The 24,082-nt window shown below is 36.9% G+C and overlaps 1 protein-coding gene across 1 annotated transcript in view; it reads left to right on the top strand.

Annotated features, from left to right (window-relative positions):
• Positions 1 to 905: 905 nt before the first annotated feature.
• The window catches only part of TGM7 (transglutaminase 7), a 33,556-nt gene continuing 10,379 nt past the window's right edge, over positions 906 to 24,082 (top strand). Inside the window, exons 1-8 of the mRNA XM_074236266.1 lie at positions 906 to 912; positions 5,221 to 5,397; positions 10,716 to 10,961; positions 11,952 to 12,070; positions 18,178 to 18,306; positions 18,419 to 18,596; positions 21,438 to 21,576; positions 23,829 to 23,932. Of these exons, the coding sequence (XP_074092367.1) occupies positions 906 to 912; positions 5,221 to 5,397; positions 10,716 to 10,961; positions 11,952 to 12,070; positions 18,178 to 18,306; positions 18,419 to 18,596; positions 21,438 to 21,576; positions 23,829 to 23,932 (1,099 nt within the window). The remainder of the gene's footprint in view (positions 913 to 5,220; positions 5,398 to 10,715; positions 10,962 to 11,951; positions 12,071 to 18,177; positions 18,307 to 18,418; positions 18,597 to 21,437; positions 21,577 to 23,828; positions 23,933 to 24,082) is intronic.

Below are 24,082 nucleotides of genomic sequence, written 5' to 3'. Positions count from 1 at the left end.
ATGAACTGGAGAAGGAAATGGCAAGTCACTACAATATTTTTGCCAAGAAAACTTAAAATGGGGTCACTAAGAGTCAGACACAATTGAACAACAATAAGAATTGGATCACTACATCAAAGACAAAGCTGAAAAAGGAAACCATAGACCAATACCATTAAGCAAATATTGATGCAAATGTTGAAGATTGTAATCCATCCCAGTCTTCGCCTTTTCTGTGACTTTTGTTCATATCTTCCCATCGATCCTCCATAATGGTCAGTCCAATGTTAGAAATGTGTGGTAGTCTTGTTCAGCATTTCTTTAACATTATATGAATAAGTGCCTAGCTGTGTGACCTTGAGCAAGTCACTCACTCTTAAACTCATTGCCTTGATTAAAAAAACATTATATGGGGTTCATTGCAACATATTGGCTGCCCCTCTTTTGCACCTCATTTTTACCACAGTATTGCTTCTTTTCCATTGCACATCTGTTTTATGATATCTGTCACTGGTAATATCCTGAAATCTGTTTATTAATCCCATCCCCAAATCCCACCATTGCTGTATTAAAATTCTATCTTGACTTTGAAATGATCTCCTTGACCATCTTCCCTTCTAATGAATATAATTAGTGAGTTTATATGTGGATAGTATAAAGTAACAACGTAGGAAGTAAGATTGCAGGCAGGAACCTATAAATCACTGCCAGACACTCCCATAAATTAAAGAAGCATAACAGTTACTTGCAATAAAAAAGTTACTCCCATAAATTAGGGGAGGATAGGAGCCAACAGAAACTGCCTGGTAAATTAACTAAGACTACATCATGAAGCTATGTGCTAAATTAGGGGATACCGGCGAGGCTTTACTTTAAGGGTCTCTCAGTCCTGCTGGCTGTCTGTAGGCCTACGATAAGCTCCAGACATGTCCAGTAAGACAGAACCCTGCCCTCTGTTTCCCTGGACCATTTGCCTCTTTAATCCTTGTACCTTACTAAAGTGTGATTGACACATTACTCTCATCACGATCTTTCTCATGGAGCATCCAGAAAACTAAGGTGTGCCTGCCTCCGATTTGACCCACAGGGACCTCCTTGAGGTTTCCTTCCCTTAGGCGTAACCTGAGAGCACCAGGACTGAAACTATAAATTATTTGCTAGCTAGGTGCAATGAATTCATGGGCAGAAGAAAGCAAGAGTATCCATTTTATCTGAACCTTGTGTTCCTCCAGGAGATGCTTCCCTTTTTTCCCTCGGTTTGAATATATCAATTAATAATTACATAAATTAACTGGCAATTTTAATTGCTCTTTAGGGGATTTGGTACAATTCATTATAATAAGTGTTTATTGAACATCTACTATGAGGATTTTTTTACACTCAAGGAGCTTACATTCTCCTGGGAGGAAGCAGCCTGTGTACAGATAAGTGCATAATAAATACAAGGTTAATATAAATTAATTTCTGGGTGGGGAGGACAATATGAAGAACTGAGGATCAGAAAACATCTCTAAGAGGTGGTATCTGATCTGTGATTGAAGGAAGTCAGGGCTTTTACAAGGGGGAAGTGGGGAAGGGGAGCCTGCCACCAGATATGAGGAAGCAGCCTATGCAAAAGCAGAGCTACAGAATGATACCTAAGGGAAACAGTAAATAGGTATTTTGTTTAGACCAATGATATCAAATTCAAAAAGAATACTAGACCACTAAATCAAACATAATGATCACACATTGACATAGAAAAACACACAATAACAAAAATCTCTGTTGTGCTTTTTTAAAATTAATTTTGTTAAATATCTCCCAATTGTATCTTAATCTGGTTAGGGCAGCACTGTTTAAAGTAACAAGACAGACTGTTTAATCTTTGGTTGGACTACAGATTGATATTTGGGGTTGGTGTTAGGAAATATTCAAAGTCAGGTTGGAGACAGAATGTGAACTTATAAATACCAGTAATCTTAATAGAAATTAAGGTTAACTGAGGCAAAAAGCTCTGAGCACATTCGATTTATTGAAAAGGTTAGTAATGACCAATAAAAGGGGTCTTTAAACAAGTCAAAAAAAAACCCTAAATAAGGACTGACAGATAATTTTTATGGATAAAAGGAGTAGCATCTAAAACCTAGGCGGGAAAACAATATGATTGGTTACAAAGTCCGAAGCATCATAAAAATGGAGTTAATAATATGATAGACTGGAAATTTGAAATGCAAAGCTAGCAATAACCCTTTCTTCCATCTTGTTGCCATGGAAAGTTCATCAGTGATATCCACTTGCATTCCTAGTAAGAATCATGACAATGGCTGACCAGGACCTCTAGCATTATAGAGAAAACAGACTAGACTCTTTAGCATCCACCTGCATACTTTAAGGATAACAGAGTTTCTTATCATAAGACTAAAACAGTGGTCAGCAAGAAAATTGAAACTCTAAATTTAAATCAGAGACAGAGTAATTTACAGGGAAAGCTGGATTTCCAAACTTAATTTAAAGACAAATAAAATGGGATTCAGGTATTACATAAAATGTCAGTTCTGGTACAAAATGAAATCAATTACAGAATAGAATCAATATGATTTTCTGAATTTTCACCAGGCAAAGGAGTTTGTGTTTTATTCTAGAGGCAATAAGGAGCTACTGAAGCTTTTTGAGTAGGGGAATGACATGTTCAAATTTACATTTTATTTTTTCTCCCTATTCCCTTTAAATATTATTTTCATATTATTTATTTATTTTTAATGGCTATTTTTTAATGGCCTTAAATTTTGAATTTCAAATTCTCCAATTCCTCCTCTACCCATTGAAAAGACAAGCATTATTATATTGTGAAATTGTGCAAAACACATTTCTAAGGTAAGAATGTTGCAAAAAAGCAAGAAAAATAAGGTGGATAAAGCATGCTTTAATCTATATTCAGAGTTCATCATCTCTCTCTCTGGAGGTAGATAGCATTTTTTTTTACCACGAATCCTTTGGAACTGTCTTAAATCATTGTATTGGTCAGATATTGCCAAGGATGAATGTTGAAAACTTTCTTTGCAGTAATTGGAAAAAATTTAAAAAAAAAAGAAATCATGAGTTTTATTTTATTCCATTTTTCAATTACATGCAAAGATAATTTTGTGTACATTTTTGAGTTCTACACTGTTCTATCTTTTTCCTTATCTCCCCCCTCCCCAATAATGGGTAATCTGACATAGATCATATATATATATATATATATATATATATATATACATACATATATACACACACACACAATCATGTTTAACATATTTCCTTATTAGTCATATTGTGAAAGAAAAGTTAAAACAAAGAGGAAAGTAAAAGACATGAGAAAAAAAGGAAAAACATAAAAGCTTTAAAACGTGAATATAATATGATTTGCTCTGTGTTCAGACTCCATAGGCATTGTCAATAGCAAGTTATTCTTGATCTCTGAACTGCTGATTACATCTGATCATTCTTTCTTACAATAGTACTCGATAACATTGATATACCATAATTTGTTCATCCATTCCCCAGTTAATTAGTCATCTCCTCAATTTCCAGTTCTTTGCCACTACAAAAAGCTGCTATAAATATTTTTGTACATGTCTGTCTCTCCCCCCCCCCCCTTTTATGATCTCTTTGGGATACAAACCTCGTAGCTGTCTTGCTGGATCAAGTTTTATTCCTCTTTGGGCATAGTTCCAAATTGCTCTCCAGAATGGTTGAATCAATTCACAATGCCACCACAGTGCATTAGTGTTTCAGTTTTCCCACATCCTCTCCAACTTTTGTCATTTTCCTTTTCTGTCATTTTAGCTAATCTGAGAAGTTTCCCAGATTTCTTCATTCCATCTAATATTACTTACAATTGTTTTATTTGTACAAGAACTTTTTAACTTAATGTAATCAAAATTATCTATTTTGCATTTTATAACATTCTCTATCTCGTGTTTGATCATAAACAGAGTAGCTAAATATTTCACAGTTGGTCATCATTAGAATATTGCTGATACTGTGTACAATGTTCTTCTGGTTTAGACCTGCAGTTTAGGAATATCAACTTGGCAGTTACAGTGGAGGACAGATTCAAGACAGGAGAGAATGGAGATAGGGAAACAAAATAGGAGGTTGCTTTACTAGTCTATGTAACAGTTGATGATAAGGACCCAAACCAGAATGGTAGCTTTGTGATCAGAGCGGACATGGAGGCAAACTTAACAATAATTATTATTCTAGATTCAGTATAGTATACCGAAAACTTATTAAACATTTATTATATTCAAGATATTGGACTAGGCACTGAGAGATATAAGGATGAAAATGAAAAACAGTCCCTACCTTTAGGGAGGTAAATTGCAAAGTGCCTGGCAATAAAGTGGGCATCTGAGAAATGCTTGTTGAGGTGGGTTGTGTATCAACAATGGATTCAGGGGAGGATGCAGAAGGGTAGCATCTGAGTTGAGTATAGAAAAGCATAGAAGTTGAGCCAAAATGTAAATGAAGAGGAAGTTCTAGGCAAAGTCAATAGCTTGAGCAAAGTCATAGTAGTAGAATTTGGGGTATAGCTAGCAGTTTGGTTTGGAAAGTAAAGTTGATGATGATGTTCACCTTTCATTCCTGAAGAAGATAATGACATCTGGGAGGTGATTCTGTGACATGAAAATGAGTTGGATTTAAGTGAGGGGGGATCTCATGCAAAGTCTTCAGTCTCACTTTCTCCTCCAGAGCCATCTGGGTCAAGTAACAAGATATGGATCAGGGTGACTGGAGATGGTCTGGATGCAGTGGAAGACCATGACTTTTTTTTTTTTTTTTTTTTTTTTAGTTTTTGCAAGGCAATGGGGTTAAGTGGGCCCAAGGCCACACAGCTAGGTAATTATTGTCTGAGACCGGATTTGAACCCAGGTACTCCTGACTCCAGGGCCGGGGTTTTATCCACTGCGCCACCTAGCTGCCTCTTCGCCACCTAGCCGCCCCAGACCATGACTTTTTAAAGCAAGGTCTTTCCCAGGTCACAGTTTGACTGAGACAGAGTAATTTATATAAAATAAGCCTGGAAACATAAACTGGAATCAAACTGTGAGTTTTAAATGAGGAAGCGGCAATAGGGAGCCAGGAAAAGAGACATCACTAGACTTTGTATTTTAGTTCTGAACTCATAATATATGTGGAAGTGTTTGCCCTGGAAAGTGCTACTTATATATTAGGTATTTTAATTATTTTTTAATTGTTTCCCTCCATTTTCAGGCTTAGAATTGAGATCCTCCAACCTGGAGAGCCCAAAGAACAACAAGGCACACCATACTTCTGAGATTGGTTCTGAGAGACTGTTTGTGCGAAGGGCTCAGACTTTTGCCATCACCCTGAACTTTAACAAGCCCTTCCGTGTAGGCACAGACAAGATCGTCTTCATCGCTGAGACAGGTGATTCCTTGCTTCCCATCCTACAGTTAGCAGCAGGACCTCCCCTTTGTACCTAAGGAGTGATGTGAAACAGTTCCAGATAGCCTTGGAATTGTAGTCAGGAAAACTTGAGTTCAAATTCATCCTCAGATATGTAATTATTAGCTGTATGATTTTGGGCAAGACACTGAACTTCTGTCTGCCTTGATTTCCTCAACTGTAAAATGGGGATTAATAATACATCTTCACTCACAGTGTTGTTGAAAGGATCAAATGAAATAATATTTATTCAAGTGCTCAGCCCCTAGAAGGCACTCTCTATCTTCAGGACCATGGCCTCCTACTTCTGAGCTTTCTCCTAGTCTTCTCTTCATGGCACTCCCTCACTTTCTACTCAGCCATCCCATCAATACTCTTACTCACTTTCTCTATCCATGTACCTCTCTCCAAGTTTGCTTTCAAAAATGGTGGGAGGTTAGAAGGGAGTGAAAAGAGAGAGGAACTGGAGTCAACAAATGGCAACAGCCTTTTCAGAGTTTGAGAAAAGGAAGAGAGATAGTGGGGATGGTAGAGGATCTAGTGAAAGTAAGTATAAGGGAGAATTATGAATGTCTATAGGCAGCAGAGAAGGAACCAGTGGATAGGAAGAGACTGATAATTGGAGAGAAAGGAGGGAATGGAAGTGGAGAGAACCAGCTGCAGAAGGTGGAAGGGGATGCGATTGAGAATATAGATTGAATGACCTCTGAGATCTCTTTCAACTCTAGAACTATTCAGAGGTATGCTGATAAATGTTTAACAACCAGCATGACACAGTTTTTAAAATAATATTCCCCTCAATTATATGTTTAAACAATTTAAAATATATATTTTTTTAAATTTTGAGTTACAAATCCTCTCTCCTTCCCTTCTCCCCTTCTCCCACCTCCAATGGTAAGCAATCCAATATAGACTATACATATACAGTCATATAAAACATTTTGATATTAGTAGTTTCATACAAGAAGACTCAAACAATAAGAAAGAAAGAGGAAGAGGAAGAAAGGAAGGAAGGAAGCAAGGAAGAACAAGTTTGCTTCAGGTTATTCAAACAGCATCAGTTCTTTCTTTGGAGGCAGATAGCATTTTTCATCATGAACCTTTTGGGATTGTTTTTGATCATTGTCTTGCTGAGAATAACTAAGTCATCTTTATCATACACTATTGCTGATAATGTGTACAATGTTCTCCTGATCAGCATTTACACTTTTGAGTTCTATCTATATTATTACCATTTTTCTCCATCATTTTCTTAAATCTAGACAATCAACAAAACAATAAATGAAGCCTGGATTTGTAGCATTTGCCAATTTCCAAAGTGTAAATACTCACACTGAAAATTTAATACATGCTCAGGAGCTGGTAAAAGCTGGCTCTAGGATACTCATGGAACCATGATCCAAAATATAATCAATGCTATGACTTATATTACTTGAAAAAATTTCCCCTATATTAGAGATGAGCAAACTACAGTCCACAGATGAATTAGCTCCTCAAAGGTCATCCTGAGATGGTGGCAGAGATGGGGAGAAAAATTTGGAACTTGTAGTTCCTGGCTCTGTATCTTTTCCAAGATATCATTCTGTCAGTTTGATTAGGGATTTCAAGGAATAGAACTGAGTTGAATATTCAGTTAATTTAACTATAGAGTTAATTGATAGTATACAAATTAGTAAGTATGTGGCACAGTGGATAGAGCATTGGACTTGGAATCAGGAAGTCTAATCTCCATGAGTTCAAATTTGACCTCAGAAACTGTGAGACTCTGAGCAAGTAATTTAACCCTGTTTCTGTCATCTATAAAATGAGCTGGATCAAGAAATGACAAACCACTCTAGTATCATTTCCAAGAAAACCCCCCAAAAAGGCTCATGAAGAGTTGTACATGACTGAACAAAAACAGCACAAATTGGTTTGTGTAAACACCCAAAAACATATAAGGATACATTCATTGCTCAATGAAAGTTCCCTGAGTTGATAGTTCCTGGGGAAAAGTTCAGGAAACCAATCAAGACCAGAATTGTGATTTTATTGGAAGGAGAACAGATATTCCAACCAAGCAAATGTTGATTTTAGTCACCTTTGAATATGACAATCACAAATAGTCTGATATCTTAAGAAATATAATTGATTGAATGACCATCTATGATCCCAGAGGATTCATAATAAAGTATGCAATAGCATACTTGCTAGCAGAGGAGTAATGGATCCAGGATGAAGAGTAAGTTATTCATTTTCATACTTGGCCAATATAGAAATCTATTTTGTTTTATTATATATTTATATAATATACAATGCTATATATTATATAATACAATTATACATTATAATATATAAAAAATTATATAATAAATATATATGCATATACACATACTATATATATATATATATATATATATTACAAGGGCTTTCTTTTTCTTTTTTTTCTTCAATTAGGGGTGGGAATAGGAGAGAGAGGAGACTAGGAATAGAAAAGTCACTGTGCTAAATACTGGGGAATACAAAAAGAAGCAAAAGACTGTCCCCGCTGCAAGAAACTCAAAATCTAATGGGAGAGACAACAAGCAAAAGAGTATGTACAAACAAGCTAAATACAAAATAAACAGGAAATAGTGAACCTAACAAAGGAAGGCACTAGAATAACAAAGGGATGGGAGAGGCTTCCTGTATAAGGTAAGGTTTTAGCTGAGATTTAAGAGAATCTGGAGAAGCCAAAAGGCAGAGAGAAAGATGTGGAGGGAGAAAATCCCAGCAAAATGGTCAGCCAGAGAAAAAGCTCCAAACTCATGCTATCCATGTCCAGATAGAGAACTAATGGACATAGTGCAGATTGAAACATATTTTCTTCTCTTTCTTTTTTTGTTTATTTTTTTTGAACATGGATAATATGACAATTTGTTTTGTTTGACTATAGGTATTTGTTGTGGGTTTTGTTTTTGTTTTTGTTTTTTGCCTTCTCAGTGACTGGGAAGAGAAGATGGGGAGGGAGAGAACTTAGAACTGAAAATGAAATAAAAATTGAATTAAAAAAAAAGAAACTACTCAGAGCTGAGAAATGTAGTGTATTGATTGTGGAAAAGCCAGGTGGAGGGACACTGGATTGAGAAGGTGTGAAAAGACTGGACCGGTAGGATGGGACTGGGTAATGAAGGACTTTGAATGCCTAATAAAACATTTTGTAATTGATTCTAGGGATGATAGAAAACAACTGAATTGAATGAGTGCGGTTTGTGTGTGTGTGTGTGTGTGTGTGTGTGTGTGTGTGTGTGTGTGTGTGTGTATGTGTGTGTGACATAATGGGACTTGTGCTTTAGGCTGTTTGTCCTTCATTCTTGAAGAGGACCATGGCATCAGAAAGGTGATGCCACAACTTGCAAATGAGTTCAGTTTAAGTAAAGGGAGATTGGGCTCTCACTTCTTCTCTGGAGCCACCCGAGTCCAGTGGCAAGATATAGATTGGACAACTAGAGATGGCCCTGAATGCAATGGGTAACCTTAGCCTTTTTAAGCTAAGGTCTTTCCAGGTGTCAGTTTCACTGTGATGATCAATGATTAAGGCTAGGTAAGAAATGAGACAAATAATATGCTTTAGGAAAAACCCTTTGATGGCTGAATGGAAATTGGATTGGAGAGGAGAGAGACTTGAGGTAGGTATATTCACCCATTGCAGTTAGCCAGGCATGAGGTGTTGAGGAGTTTTACTGGAATGGTGACATCAATGGAAGGGAGAAGGGGACTCATATGAGAGATGGTGCAAAAAATGAAATTGATGGGCCTTGGCAGCAGATTGGCTAAGACAGGTTAGAGACAGTGAAGAGTTGATGATGACAGCCTGAAGGTCTGGGAGGATGGTGGTACCCCTGTACTAATAGAGAAGTTTGGAAGGAGGGAGAGTTTAGAGGAAAATATAATGAATTTAGTTTTAGACATCTGGATTACATATCCGAAACTGAAAGACCCTGAGGTAGTCACTGAGTCCAATCCCCTTCTTGAGGTGAGGAACCAGAGGTCCAGTGAGATTATGGGACATGTCTAAGGTTACATGGGTAATTAGTTGGGAATTAAATACAGAATTTCCTGATTTGAGTCTAGTATTCTAACCACTGCACCACACTGTCTTTCTCTGTTTCTTCTTAGGTTTGGAGGAGTAAGGGGAGGTTGTCCAAGGTATCTTTTCTACTAGAGGTTGACTCAGCCTCTAGGATCCATCCCATAGAACATACTTGTAGTAGCGCTCCCTGATTCCAAAGTTAACCATGCTGGAGGGTTGAAGCCTGGTTCCAGCCATGTATGGTGCAAGGCTTAAAGACTTATTCTTTAAAATAAAAAAAGAGAACCTTTATTGATTGGACCTAGTAAATCTTTCCTGGAAGTTTTCAGTGAGAACCTGGAGGATCACTTATCCAGAATGCTGTAGAAGTATTCTTCTTTGTGTATGAACTTATAAGGGCCCTTCCAATTCTGAAATGCTGTGGTTCCAGCAAGTCATATAATTTCTCTGGTCTATAATTCCTCATTTTAAAATGAGACAGTTGGATTTGTTGTCCAGTTGTTTCAGTCACGTCCAGCTCTTTGAGACTGACTTCATTTAGAGGTTTTTTTGGCAAATACACTTGAATACATTTGTCACTTCCTTCAGCTCATTTTATAGATGAGGAAACTGAAGTAAATAGGTGATTTGTCCAGCTAGTAAGTATCTAAGGTCAAATTTGATCAGGTCTTCCTGACTAAAGTTCTGTATCTTTATCTACTGTACCACCTAGCTTCCAGGGGCATTTAGGCCAGATGATCTCTCAGGTTCTTTGCAGTTCTAAATATATAATTCCATGACAAGGTAAATGAATATATTATGGAATCTGGAATCTAATAGGGGAGTAAATGGGCTGGGGCAGCCTCCCCAGTACCTATGGAACCAAGACAGGGAGCTAACCACTTGCTCTTCCTACAATTAAAGCACCACCTTCTCCTAGCAGCTAGGTGGTACATTGGATAGAGTACCAGGACTGAAGACAGGAAGAACTGGGTTCAAATGTGGCCTCAGATATTTATTAGTTTTGTGACCTTGGGCAAGTCATTTAACCATGTTTACTTCAGCTTACTCATCTATAAAATGAGCTGGAGAAGGAAATGGCAAATCACTCCAGTGTCTCTGCCAAGAAAACTCATATAAGGTTATGAAAAGTCTGACATTACTGAAAAAAAAATTAAACAAACATCCTCCTCTGCACCATAGATTTGGGTAAAGAATTCTAGATTTTAAAAACTCTGAGGCTTTGTTTTCCCTCTTTTCTCTATTCTAGGTCCACAGCCCACGGAGTCCCTGGGAACCAGAGTGAGGTTTGTCCCAACAAAGTCCAGAAATGGGAACCAATGGAGTGTTTTTGATTTCAGTCCATATGAGAACTCACTCCAGGTGTCCCTGTCTTCTCCAGCTACTGCCATCATTGGTCGTTATCTTTTGAAGGTAGAGATCTCTCAACCATCAGGCCTAGCTGAATCCTATCAACTTGGGGAGTTCATCCTGCTTTTTAACCCTTGGAGTTCAGGTAGGACTTTCTTACCAAGATCTAAAGACTACTAGAATTACTGGTAATATGTCTCCCAAGAAAGTATGAAAAATCCTGGAGATTTCTTATTAACCTAAGCAAAGACTCTTGTGTCAGTGAGGGTACCACAAATAAGCTAGGGCAATTCTCCTGATGATGGATTGACCATTAGGCAAAGGATTTAGGAGTGGAAGGTCGCTGTTGTTCTTTTTCTTACAAAAATACAGAAAATGCAGTTTATATCCTAGGACCCTGAGAAAAATTCTTTAGGGATAGTATCATAAGATCATGGATGTAAAGCTAGATTTAAAACTAGAAGCACAGTTCATTTAGTCCAATTTTTCAGATGAGAAACCTGAAACTTAGAGAGGTTAAGCAATTCATCTAAGGTAACAGAGATGTCCTATCTACTTATCCCCGATTCCTGATACCAGCATAATGTAAAGTATCCATTGATTTTTCCTCCCTAAAATCCTTGAATTCAGACTGCCCTCTTGCTGGAATCCTTCCTGGTTTCCCATTCCTTCCTCTTGTCTCCTGTCCCCACCAGTTGCTAGAGATATTACCTTCCATCTACTCTGTATATATCTTGTATACACTTGTTTACCTATATGCCATCTCCTCAATTCAAATGTAAACTCCTTGAGACAGGAACTGTTTTTTAACCTTTATTTGTATCCCCATCTCTTAGCTGGCACACAGAAAGTATTTCATAAATGGTTATTGGGGGTTATAAGTAGTGCAATGGATAGAGCACCAGCCCTGGAGTTAAGAGGACCTGAGTTCAAATCTGCCTTCAGAGGCTTCCTTGCTGTTAAACCCCGGGCAAGTCATTTAAAGCTGATTGCTTCAATAATAATAATAACAACAACAATAACAATAACAATAATAATAATAATAATAAATGCTTGTTGATTGGTTGATTAATTCAGACAGAAGGACCTTCCCTGACTTATTATTTCCCTTCCCTCTCTACTCTTCATTTTTCAGAGGATGAAGTCTATCTCCCCAGTCGAACTCAGTTGCAGGAGTATATTATGATGGACTATGGATTCATTTTTAAGGGGCATGAAAACTGGATTACTCCATGGCCTTGGAATTATGGGCAGGTAATATACCATAATGTGCAATGACATCTAGTTCAGAAGTTTTCCAGGTTGATAGTCTGAAGGCTCCTGGCAAACAAAGAGGATCTTCCAGATGGAATATGAACTAGCCTAAAATGTAAGCATGGGATATATAGGATGGTGTGTGTGTGTGTGTGTGTGTGTGTGTGTGTGTGTGTGTGTGTGTGTGTGACTTAGCTGGACATATTCTATGATATTGACTGAAGCTTTCCTTTATTGGGGAATGGGAAGGAGGTTATAGGCTCAATGGTGACAGAATTGGACAGAATTATCCTTCAAACAAGTCTAGTTCAAAAATTTGAGTTTTGAGAGGCAGTGTGCTACAGTGGAAAGACAACTGATTTGGAGTCAGAAGAGATGGATTCAAGTTCTACCTTCAACCTTTATTAGCTAGGTAATAATGGACATATCACTAAACCTCTGTGAGCTTCAGTTTTCTCACTTGCCAAATGAAGGGAATAAATTGGGTAATCTCTTCAATCCTTTCTAGCTTCAGATCTGAAAGTCCATGAATTGGGGTTAAGGTACAGGTAACTGAAAGGTCAGAAGGTAATAAAATCAGAAGTCAAAACTAGAATCACATAAAAATCTGATGAGATTAATGAGATCTAGCATCTCATTGTAGTTATTTATACCTATTTCATTAAAACCTGATTCCCTTGTGGATATCACTTCCTCTATAGCCTTCTGCAATAAAGAATTTCTGTTTACCTCCTCCTAGGATGCTGAATTTCACTGTAGATAGTCATGAATACTATTCTTCCTTTTACTTTCATTATGTCTATTTGTGGAATCACTATCCACCCACTTGTATTTGAAGACTGGAAACTTTTTTTGACTATTTTATTTTCCTTTGCCACCAATATCCAGACAATGTACCATCATTTCTCACATCCATTCTCTTTTGTCTGTTCCTCCTTCTATTATTCTAGTACCACCTGGATATCACCTACCTAGACCAATGTGGTAGCTTTTTTAAAAAATTAGTATTTCATTTTTTCCTATTACATGTAAAGATAGTTTTCAGTATTTATTTTTTATAAGAGTTTGAATTCTAAGCAATCTGATAGAGGTTATACAAGTGCAATCACTTTAAACATATTTCCACATTAGTTTTGATGTAAAAGAAGAAACAGAGCAAAAGGAAAAACACAAAAAACTAGAAAAAACAAAAAAGCAAAAAAAAAAAAGCATAAACAATATGATCCAATCTGTATTCAGACTCCATAGTTCTGTTTTTTTAGGTTTTTTTTTTTTGCAAGGCAAATGAGGTTAAGTGGCTTGCCCAAGGCCACACAGCTAGGTAATTATTAAGTGTCTGAGGCTGGATTTGAACTGAGGTACTCCTGACTCCAAGGCCAGTGCTTTATCTACCTAGCCACCCCTCCACAGTTCTTTCTGTGAATGTGGATAGCATTTTCCATCATGAGTCTTGGAACTGTCTTGGATCATTGTGTGGCTGAGAAGAGCTAAGTGTATCGTAGTTGATCATCAAAAACTGTTGCTATTACTGTGTAAAATGTTCTGCTTATTTCACTTAGGGTTAGTTCAAGTAAATCTTTTTAGCTTTTTCTGAAATCCACTGGCTCATCATTTTTTATAGCTCAGTAATATTCTATTACATTCATACAGTACAACTCGTTCAGCTATTCTCCAATTGATAGGCATTCCCTTAATTTCCAGTTCTTTGCCACCACAAAAAGAGCTGCTATAAATATTGTTGTGGATGTAGATCCTTTTCTCTTTTTAATGATCTTTTTGGGATATAATGGTGGAATTTCTGGATCAAAGGGTATCTATAGTTTGATTGTAGTTTGGGCATAGTTCCAAATTGCTCTTCAGAATGGTTGAATCAGTAATATGATAGCCTCTTAATAGATCAGACTACTTCCACTCTCTTCCCCCTCCAATCCATCTTTCATATCCCTGCCAGAATAATCTTTCTCTCTCATACATGGATCTGGTCATGTTGCTCTTCTTTGCAAACATCTGTAGTTAGTGCCTATCTAGGTGGCACAGTGGATAGAGCATTGGACTTGGAATCAGGAAGTCTAATCTTCATGAGTTCAAATCTGGCCTCAGACTCTTAGTAGCTGTGTAACCCAGGGTATGTCATTTAACATTGTTTGACTCAGTTTCCTCATCTGAAAATGAGTTGGAGAAGGAAATGGCAAACTATTCCAAGTATCATTTCCAAGAAAACCTCAAATGGGTTCCCAATGAGTCAGATATTACTGAAAAACAAGTAATAATGTTTGTCCTTCATTTTTGAAGAAGACCATGACATCAGGGAGGTAATGCCATGACAAGCATATGACTTAGATTTGAGTGAGGGAGTGCTGTTCTAAATCACCAGTCTCACTTTCTCCTCCAGAGCCATCTGGGTCCAGTGACCAGATATGAATCAGTATGACTGAAGATGGCCCTGGATGCAAGATAATCAGGGTTAAGTGTCTTGCCTAAGGTCACACAGCTAGTATGTGTCAAGTGTCTAAGGCTGGATTCAAACTCCTGTCCTTGTCCTCCTGACTCCAAGGTCAGTGTTCCATCTACTGTGCTACCTAGATGCCCATTGAAAATAAATAAAAGTAAATAAAAATTATCTATCCAGTAAAATATGAATTTCTTAGCATTCAAGGTCTCCAACAATCTGGCATCACTACACATTTCCAACCTTATTGCATAAGAGATATTACTTCCTTTGTAATTGCTTCATGCCAATCAAACTAAACTTCTCTCTGTTTTTACTTCTGTCCTGCAAAAATCCAATCCCAAACTCATGTTTATATATATATCATTAAGACTTACAAGTTAGTTTCTATTAACTAGAACATACATAAAATATTATTACCATTTGTTAATACTAGAAAACTAAGACTCAGAAGTGACTTGCTCATGATCACATAGCTCCTAAGAATCAACGACAGGATTCAAATCCAGATCTTTTGATGCAAAGTCCAACACTATCCACTGTACCATATTATAATCATCATACTCACTTCTGTGTCTTTGCTCATGCTATTCCCCATACCTGGAGCATTCTCTCTTCCCTTCATTACCTATTAAATTCTTGAACATTTTTTAAAGTCCAGTTCAAATTTCATGGTCTCTAGGAAACATTCTCAGGTGCCCAGTTTATAATAACCTTGTCCCTCAGATTTCACAAAACCCTTTATTTTTATTATAATTCTGCATGTTATAGTTATCTGAATTTTGATCTTACTTTTCTACTAAACTATAAACTCTATAAGACTTTGCATGAGAGACTATGTCTGGTATAATTTTTTATTACTCCTGAGTCTAGTATGATACTCTATATAGTAGAGTTAAGCACAAATAGAAACTGGGGCCACTAAACTAAACATAAGAATCCCTGCATATATTGTCTTAGAAAACCCTATATTAACATTATCCATGTTTTATTGTATTTTATTTATTTTTGTTAAATATTTCTCAATTGCATTTTTGGGGAAGGTAATTGAGGGACCTAGTCCAGGGTCACACAGCTTGTAAGTGTCTAAGGCTAGATTTGAACTCAGGTCTTCCTGTCCTCAGGGCTGCTTAAAGGAATGACTGAAAGAATGTATTCTCCAATAGAAAACAATACATCCTGCTTTGCAAAAAGTCCTCTTGATTTGCTCTACTCTTGGATATGGTTTTATACCCTATAGTGTGCTACTGTTCTCTAGCTTCTTCTAAATCCCAGCCCCCTCTTCTTATTTTTAGCAAGTGCTGAATTTAGAGATGTGAAAGTCAAAGGCATTTGTTTTTTTATTCGAGATTAAAATTCATTGAATATAGTTCAAGAGCATTGAAGAATTATCACCACCTGTGATTAAGAAATGATGCAGTTGGAGCCCATAACCTCTTGGCCCTAATTGCTTAGCACAATTCTTATCACATTATTATTGATCAATCATATCCAATTCCACATGAAAACTCCTCAGGATTTTCTTGGCAAAGATACTTGAAGTAGTTTGCCATTTCCTTCTCCATTATGTCCCCAATTTAAAGATGAAGAATTGAGGGAAATAGGAGTTAAATGACTTGCCCAGGGTCATACAGTTAAGTGTCATGTCGAATTTGAACTCAGATCTTCCTGACTCCAAGCCTAGTGTTCTATCCTCAGACCCACCTAGCTACCTCACCCATCAAATATTAGGTACCTAATGAATGTTTATTGATTGACTATACATAAACAACAGGAGGGAAGAAATTTAAGTTGTAGTGGTGTGATGATGTATGAAATACCTAGCAACCGTATGGTATTTTCTGCTTTCTGTTTTTCTCCCTTAATGAATTATGCAATACCTAAAGACAAAGTAAACACTTTTCTGTCAAAGAGTTTGCAGTTTGTCATAAACGTAGATTAGGGACCTGCAACAACACCCCTAGTTGTCTTTTGGGGCTTTCAAGACTATCCTGTCCTTTGTCTCCCTCTCCCCTAGTCTCCCAACACCTGCAATCTTACTCAAATGTAGCTCACTTTACCACTAAATGTTATATCCTATGCCCTAATTAGACCATTCTCCTTACCATCTCCCTACACTCAATTCATTCCCAAACTACTGTCCTGCCTAGATTACTCTCCCTCCTCCCTCTGCCTGATCAAGGTCTAATTCGAGATTTACCTCCTATATAAACTACTCCAATTCACAAGGATCTTTTCCTTATTTAAACTCTTACTACTTTTATTTTTAAGATTTTTAAATTTATTTTGACTTAAATATAAGACAAGAAAAGGAAAAAAATTCCATATATATCACATGAAACATAAAGAGATGATTCAAAATAAAATAATAAATTTCTATTTCAAATGACTTTTTTTCTTTAAAAAATCTGTATGATGAATACTACACATTTCAAAGTTACTCATCTTTTCTGTGCTTTCTTCTAAATTTTCTTTTGTTCTCTGCTGTGTATTTTTATTTTATTTTTTCTTCTTCCTCCCTCCTCAATCTGCCCTTGACTAAGTATATATCTATATACTATGTGTCTATAGGTAGATAGCATCTTCCTTCATAGGTTCAAGTTTTTATAATCAACCAACCAACTCATTTCTTTTATCACGGTAGTATTTACTTCACAATCACCTACAACAACTTGTTTAGCCATTCCCTGATTGAAGGGCATCTACCATCTATCAATCTGATAGATATAAGAAGACATATCAAAGTTATTTTATTTTGCATTTCTCTAACCAATAAAGATTAAGAATATTTTTATATGACAATATAAATTCAATTTCTTCATATAAAACTTTCATATCCTTTCATATTTTATCATTTTGGGAATGATTTGTATTCTAAAATACTTTATATATTTGAGAAATGAAAACCTCAGTCTGGGAGATTATCTATGAAAGTTTTTCCCCCCAATTATCTACTTTCCTTCTAATCTTGTCTATGTTGGTTTTATTTGTACAATAATTTTTAAATTTAATATAATTGAAATTATCCATTTTATAACTCAAATGATATCCTTTGTTTCTTCATTTATTATTCTCCTGTCCATCAATCTAATAGGTAATATGTTTCAGGTTCTTCTAATTTTCTTGTGTTAGCTCCCTTTATATCTAGGTAACATATCCATTTTGATCCTTTCTTGGTACATGGTTTAAGATATTGATCTATGCCTAATTTTTGCTAGACTGCTTTCTAGCTTTCTCCAAAATTTTTACCAATAATGAATTCTTGTCCTCAAACTTAAATCTTTACATTTGTAAAACACAGTGTTACTCCTATTCCTTCATAATAATAGTTCAAAATAACTCTTGTTTTTAGAATGCTTTAAGGTTTGCAAAATGACTTCATTACAGCAATCACATGAGGTAGAGAATTCAGATATTGCCATTTAACAAATGAGCAGAGACTCAGAAAAGTAATGTGGCCCTAGGGCTTTGCACATACTAAATACAAATAAATGTCTTTTATTCACTCATTCAATATCAATTTAGCAGTTCTGTCATATTTTGGTTACTTTTTGAGATAAAAATATATCTCTAGGAGCCTGTGCCAGTGGGTTTAAGATTAAGAACTAGCTCCCCCCCTTCATCTTTTTATTTTTTTTCTCTTGAAATCTCTGGAAAGTTTGAAGATGACATTATAGACATCTGCTTCGAGATTCTGGACAAAAACCTGAACTTCTTAACTAATCCTTCCAAGGATTATTCCCAGAGAAACAGCGTTATGTATATCTGTAGAGTGGTGAGTGCAATGGTAAGGAAGAAATTAATTATTTTCTTCAATAGTCCTTTGTTCTTCCTCTCACAGAATTGTCTAAATTTTCCCATCATCATCATCATTCAAAAGCCAAATATGTCCTTTCCAGATCAACAGCAATGATGACAGTGGGGTGCTACAGGGGAACTGGAGTGAAGATTATTCCAAAGGAGTCAACCCTTTGGAATGGAACGGTAGTGTAACCATCCTGAGACAGTGGCATGCCACAAGAGGCCAGCCCGTGAAATATGGGCAGTGCTGGGTTTTTGCAGCTGTGATGTGCACAGGTAGGAATCTAATTGTGCATGATTATCACGTCTTGCACTACATGAAATGAATGTATTATAGTGTTAACTCCTTGTTCTTCCATTCATTCGTTCATTCTTTTATTTTTATTTTGGTTTTTGTAAAGGCAATGGGGTTAAGTGGCTTGCCCATTGTCACACAGGTAATTATTAAGTGTCTAAGTCTGGATTTGAACTCAAGTCCTGATGACTCCAGGGCTGGTGCTCTATCTACTGCACCACTTAGCTGCCCTCATTCATTCATTCTTTTAAGAAAGTTTCAGATTTTTTTCCCCAGATAAATATGATGATCCCCCTCCCCAATATTCCGAGTACTCTAGTGAGGTTCTTGATCACTGTGTTAATCACAGTTAGGAAGCAACTTGAATACATACATTGAGATTTGATTGATGTATTATTTTGCCTGAAGATAGTAATCGTACCCCCATCAACTCACATAGTCTTGAAATTTCTCTTTAGAGTATCTTCATTATTCTTTCTTAAACTCTGTGAACTCATTTTTTTTAATACTTCTGGTTTTCTTAACAATTGTTGGAAAAAATAATTGTTGAGGGGAATAGAAATTGCTGGCCAATGTAGGCTCAATTCTTGGAGTATGTATAGCAAGCTCTGCCTGATATCAATCCATGGGAGGCTTGGTGAGTCTGCTTCCAGAAGTAGGTCATCAAGAAGTGAGCTTTTCCTTCCTTCCTTCAGAGGTCACAGTGATAATCTCTGATATTCATTCACCCAAGGTCAAGAAATATTAGACACAAAAAAGACAGAAGAAACAAAGATGATTTTGTGGCCATGTTGCTGCCCATTGGAGAGATAAGGAGATAATGTCATCATTATTTGCCTCTCTCTTCACCCAGAGCAGTTCTTGCCTTATTCTCCACCAGGGAAGAAAAAGGTTCCCTTCAGCTTGGGCCCTTCGTATGCTCTTTCATTCTACCAAAGTGAACAATCAAAATGTTTTTCCTTTAGGTAGGAAAATTTTAGGAAAGAATAAGGGAGTACTTATTTATGCATAGGGCAGTTGAGTGGTGAAGGAGATAAAGCACCAGCCCTAGAGCCAGGAAGATCTGAATTCAAATCTGGCTTGAAACCCTTACTAGTTCTTTGTCCCTGGGCAAGTCATGTATCATCAGTTCCTCATCTATAAAAACCAGGACCTACAAGAAGGAAATGGAAAACTGCTCCAGTGTCTGCCACAAACCCCCCTGGACAAAGTCCATAAGGTCAAGTAGATTCAGACATGGCTACAACTTGTTTATGTTCTGAAATGAAGAGGTAAAAGCCACCTCAAACACTTCCAAAAGCAAGCTTGTCCAGATACCCCATGGATTGAGATGCATTATACAGAATCCAAGGACTGTGCTCCCACTGATCAGGTCACTACTTCCAACACTGCCCTTTAAGATGGTTGTGAAGGTTGTGTCTCTCCTTGGAAGAGCAAGTAACTTAGATGGAACCTAGATTGTAGGTGGGGGAAGAATGTGAAATCAGTCCAGAAAGATGGTTCACTAATCTGTCTTTATGTTTCTTTGGGAATACAGAAATTCGGGACACAGATGGGCACTGGTGGCCCATACCTGGAGCAGAGTGGTTTCTAGGACAGGGAGATTGCCCTTCCCCACAGCTCTGACATTTAGAGGGCACTTAAAGCATAAAAACAACTGTGCTTAGTACTTAGTTAGCAAGACTAATTAGTTAAAATAGGAAGCTGCCAGATGGTGTTTCCTCCCATGGCCAAACCCCAGAGGAGTTTCTCTCATCATCCCTTGCCCTCTTCTCCCATCTTCCCAGCAAGGAGAAATGAATTTGAGGGGGGTTCTTTTGTAACTTTGCTCAGGCAGCAGATACTGATTACTTTGATTAGAAGGGTTTTGTATACAAGCAAACGGTGACATCAAAACCCATGGGGGAGCTGCAAGGTGGCAGCCCTCCACCTGTATCCCTGGGATTCACAGCAGCAAAAATATCAGGTGAGAGAGAAGGGGCCACCATTTCCAACACCATACTCCCAGCCACTACAGTAATCAGCAGTGTGGGCATGAAAATCTCACAGGGATACCACAGGGATGGAAAGACATAGAAACAAATGAACACACAGATACCTGTATAACCTCTGGCAAATCACCCATCCTACACTGGGTCTCTATTTCTACATCTATAAAATAAAGATGTTAGAGAAGGGGTACAGAGAGAAACAAATAGGGAGAAATGTAGAACACATCTGAGGAGAGCCACAAAAACAATAACTGATCTCAAGGAGCTCTCAATTCTGAAAAACCAACAAATATACCCTTCTCTCCTTCCTTCTTTCCCATGTAGTCCAGAAATTCTACTATGAATGGGTTAAGGTTCATAGAAATAGGAAAGATTCAAAGAAAGAGGGAAATCTGATGAAGTCCTTATTGATACATGCTTTGATATTTTAATAAAGTATAGGTCCACTAATCCTTTGCTAGAATGCATTCATATGTTTGAATGATTTTTTTGAGGGGATGATTATTTTCTCTGGGATAGTGAGCTTTGATAGAAACAAATGTTTCCCCCACTCTTGTTTTTTAATTTCTTACATCTGGCAAAGAAGTTGGCTTCTGAAATCCCATGCCTTACGGTTAGGATGGGAAAATCCCAGTATCATATTCTATTTTTTGCTGTAGTATCTGGAGGCAGGAGGAAGTTTGAAAAGGTACCCCAGCAAGTATCAATCTGAATATTTATTGAATGATTTTTATCTTCCTTACACTCTGAGATTTAGAATATATTTATCTAAACCAAACAGTCCAACTTTAAAGGAAATAAATCCCTACCAATTCTTTTTGTTCTCTCCAGTGATGCGATGTTTGGGAGTTCCAACCCGAGTAGTTACCAATTTCCGATCTGCACATAATATAGATGGTAATCTGACCGTTGACATGGTCTATGATGAGCATGCAGAGCTGGTACCATGGGAGAGAAGAGATAAAATATGGTAAGGCCAGATTACAGTCAACTTTTGTATTGTATCTAGGAAAAGGTTTGGATACTCTTGGTTTAGGAGCAAATTCCATTCTTGACTTGAGTTTTTTAAAATCTGGTTTTCTTGGTTATGGATTGGACCATGGAATTGGAATAGTGTACAGCTGTGGGAACAACTTCACAAAAAGCTATTGGAAATCCATGTTGAGATTATGACCAATAGACAATTCCAAAAGAATAAAGTTACAGATGGGAGGCAAAATTTACCAACTGAATGACACTGAACAAGTCATTTAACTTTTCCCTGCTTCAGTTTCATGTTTAAAATGAGAAAACCGGACTCAATGACCTCTATGCTTCCTTCCAGTTCTAAATTTATAATCTTATAACCATCCCCCACTTGTCCCTCTGCATCATTGTTAGGACAGTTTTCTTTGGTTACCTCTATACTTATATCTTATTTGACTGACTTTTTTGATAGTTCTCCCTTTTGTTCAATCCCTTCTTTTGATTTTTTCCCCACTGGTATCCTGAGACCTGTTTCATTTTAAAATCTGATGCCAAATAATGAGTCTATGCATGAACCTATATTCATTTGTATTTCAAAGGAAAAGAATATCAGGCAAACTAGGAACTTAGGTCATTTTCTAAATGACTTTGTTTTTGTGAAGGGAGGAACAATTCTCTTTGTTCGACAGCAGAGGGCACTGATTCCTCGTTTCCTTGGATAGAGTGTGTGTGGGGGGGAATCAGTTTAGGTTTCCCACAGCATTGAAAGAGGTAATTTCTTTTAAAATTAAGTTTTAAAAAAATATGGATAACAAATAACAAGTAAAATCAGAATTCATATATATATATGTATATATATATAGTAGAACAGAAAAAGAAGATTGTACATGAAACCTAAATACTATATAATGCTTGTTTTTCTTTTAAAAAATAAAAATAATATATAAACATATACACACACATATAAAAGGTTTGAAAAGTGTTTTTGCAAGTATTATTTTATCTTCCCAATAAACTTGGGGAAGATGCTATTATTATCTATTTTACTATTGAGGAAACTGAGGAAGACAGAGGTTAAATGACTGGCCCAGGATCATAAAACTAGTAAATATAGGAGGCCAGATTTCTTTTGACTCCAGGCCCAGTACCATAGGAATAATAATTAATGAATTCAACATATTTTTGTAGCTGATCTACTTGCTTATAACTCTATCTTTCTTTCTATACATTTTTAAAAACTTTTAATGACTTTCTTTTATTTTTCTTTCTTTTGGGGGGTAGGGGGGAGCTTGCTCTTTTCCTATTATTTTTCTCTCTCCAATAACAATGGAAGAAAACAAAAGAAAATCAAAACCCTTGTAACAGTTATATATCATCAAACAAAATGCAATCCCATATTGGCCTCATCTGAAAGTACATTTTATTCTGAATCTTAAGTAAAATGAAATACTTTTATTCATTTTTGAGGGGTGGGGAAGCAATCAAGGTATGTGATTTACCTAGGGTCACACAGCTAGTTACTACCTGAGGTTGTATTTGAACCCTTCTATCCATGTGTAGCATCTAGATGCCTCCAAAGGCAGCAATTTCAATTCAAAAAATATTTGTTAATATATTATTAATTTGCAGTTTAGTGTATAGAAAGCTCTCTTTGAAGTAAGGAAGACCTGGGTTCAATTTGTACTCTGATAATACTGGTTGTGTGCCCTTATATAAGTCACTTGACTTTAAGCAACTCTAAGACTAAGGGGCAAGGAAGGTGCTAATCTGCAGTAACGAGAGTTTCTTCCCCTGGGAGTTTCCAGTGTATGAAATCACAACTCTAGTCCCTATCCCTTAGCCCTATCATTAACTTGACCTCTTTCCTATCTCCTTTGCTTCCAAGTCAGTCTATAGTTTGGATTCCTCTGTAGTAGGAGAAGACATCTTAGGATCATAGACTCAGTGGCCATCTAGTCCAACCCCCTCATTCTACAGATGAGAAAACTGAAATCAAGAGAAGCAAAGTAACTTTCCCAGTGCCATAAAGGTAATGCAGAAGAAAGACAAGATTAAGCCAAAGTTCTTCTGTTCATTCTGTGGCACCATGCTACATTTGGGATCACAAATCTAGAGCTGGAAGAGATCTTCAAAGACATCTCGTCCCATTCCTTCTTATCACAAATGAGGAAACTGAAGCACAGAAAAGTTATGTGATTTGTGTAAGATCTCCAAATCTAGGTGAGTCTCACTTCAACTCTGAATGTACTTTCTCAGGAATTTCCATGTCTGGAATGAATGCTGGATGGCCAGAAAAGATCTCCCACCAGGTTATGATGGATGGCAGGTCCTTGATCCAACACCCCAGGAAACTAGTAGAGGTAAGAAAGGTATCCCTTACAAGAGAGTTCTGAAGCTCAGCCTTCAGTCCCATGTGAATGAATAACCAAAGGAAGAAAGAAAAACAACTTCTCTAACTCTGTTTTTCATTCTCTAGCATCAGCCACTCTTCCATCTTTACTCCCTTCTCA

The sequence above is a fragment of the Macrotis lagotis genome, chromosome 4, assembly GCF_037893015.1.
Source record: "Macrotis lagotis isolate mMagLag1 chromosome 4, bilby.v1.9.chrom.fasta, whole genome shotgun sequence".
In the NCBI taxonomy this organism is placed as follows: domain Eukaryota; kingdom Metazoa; phylum Chordata; class Mammalia; order Peramelemorphia; family Peramelidae; genus Macrotis; species Macrotis lagotis.
This window is presented reverse-complemented; position numbering and strand designations above follow the sequence as displayed.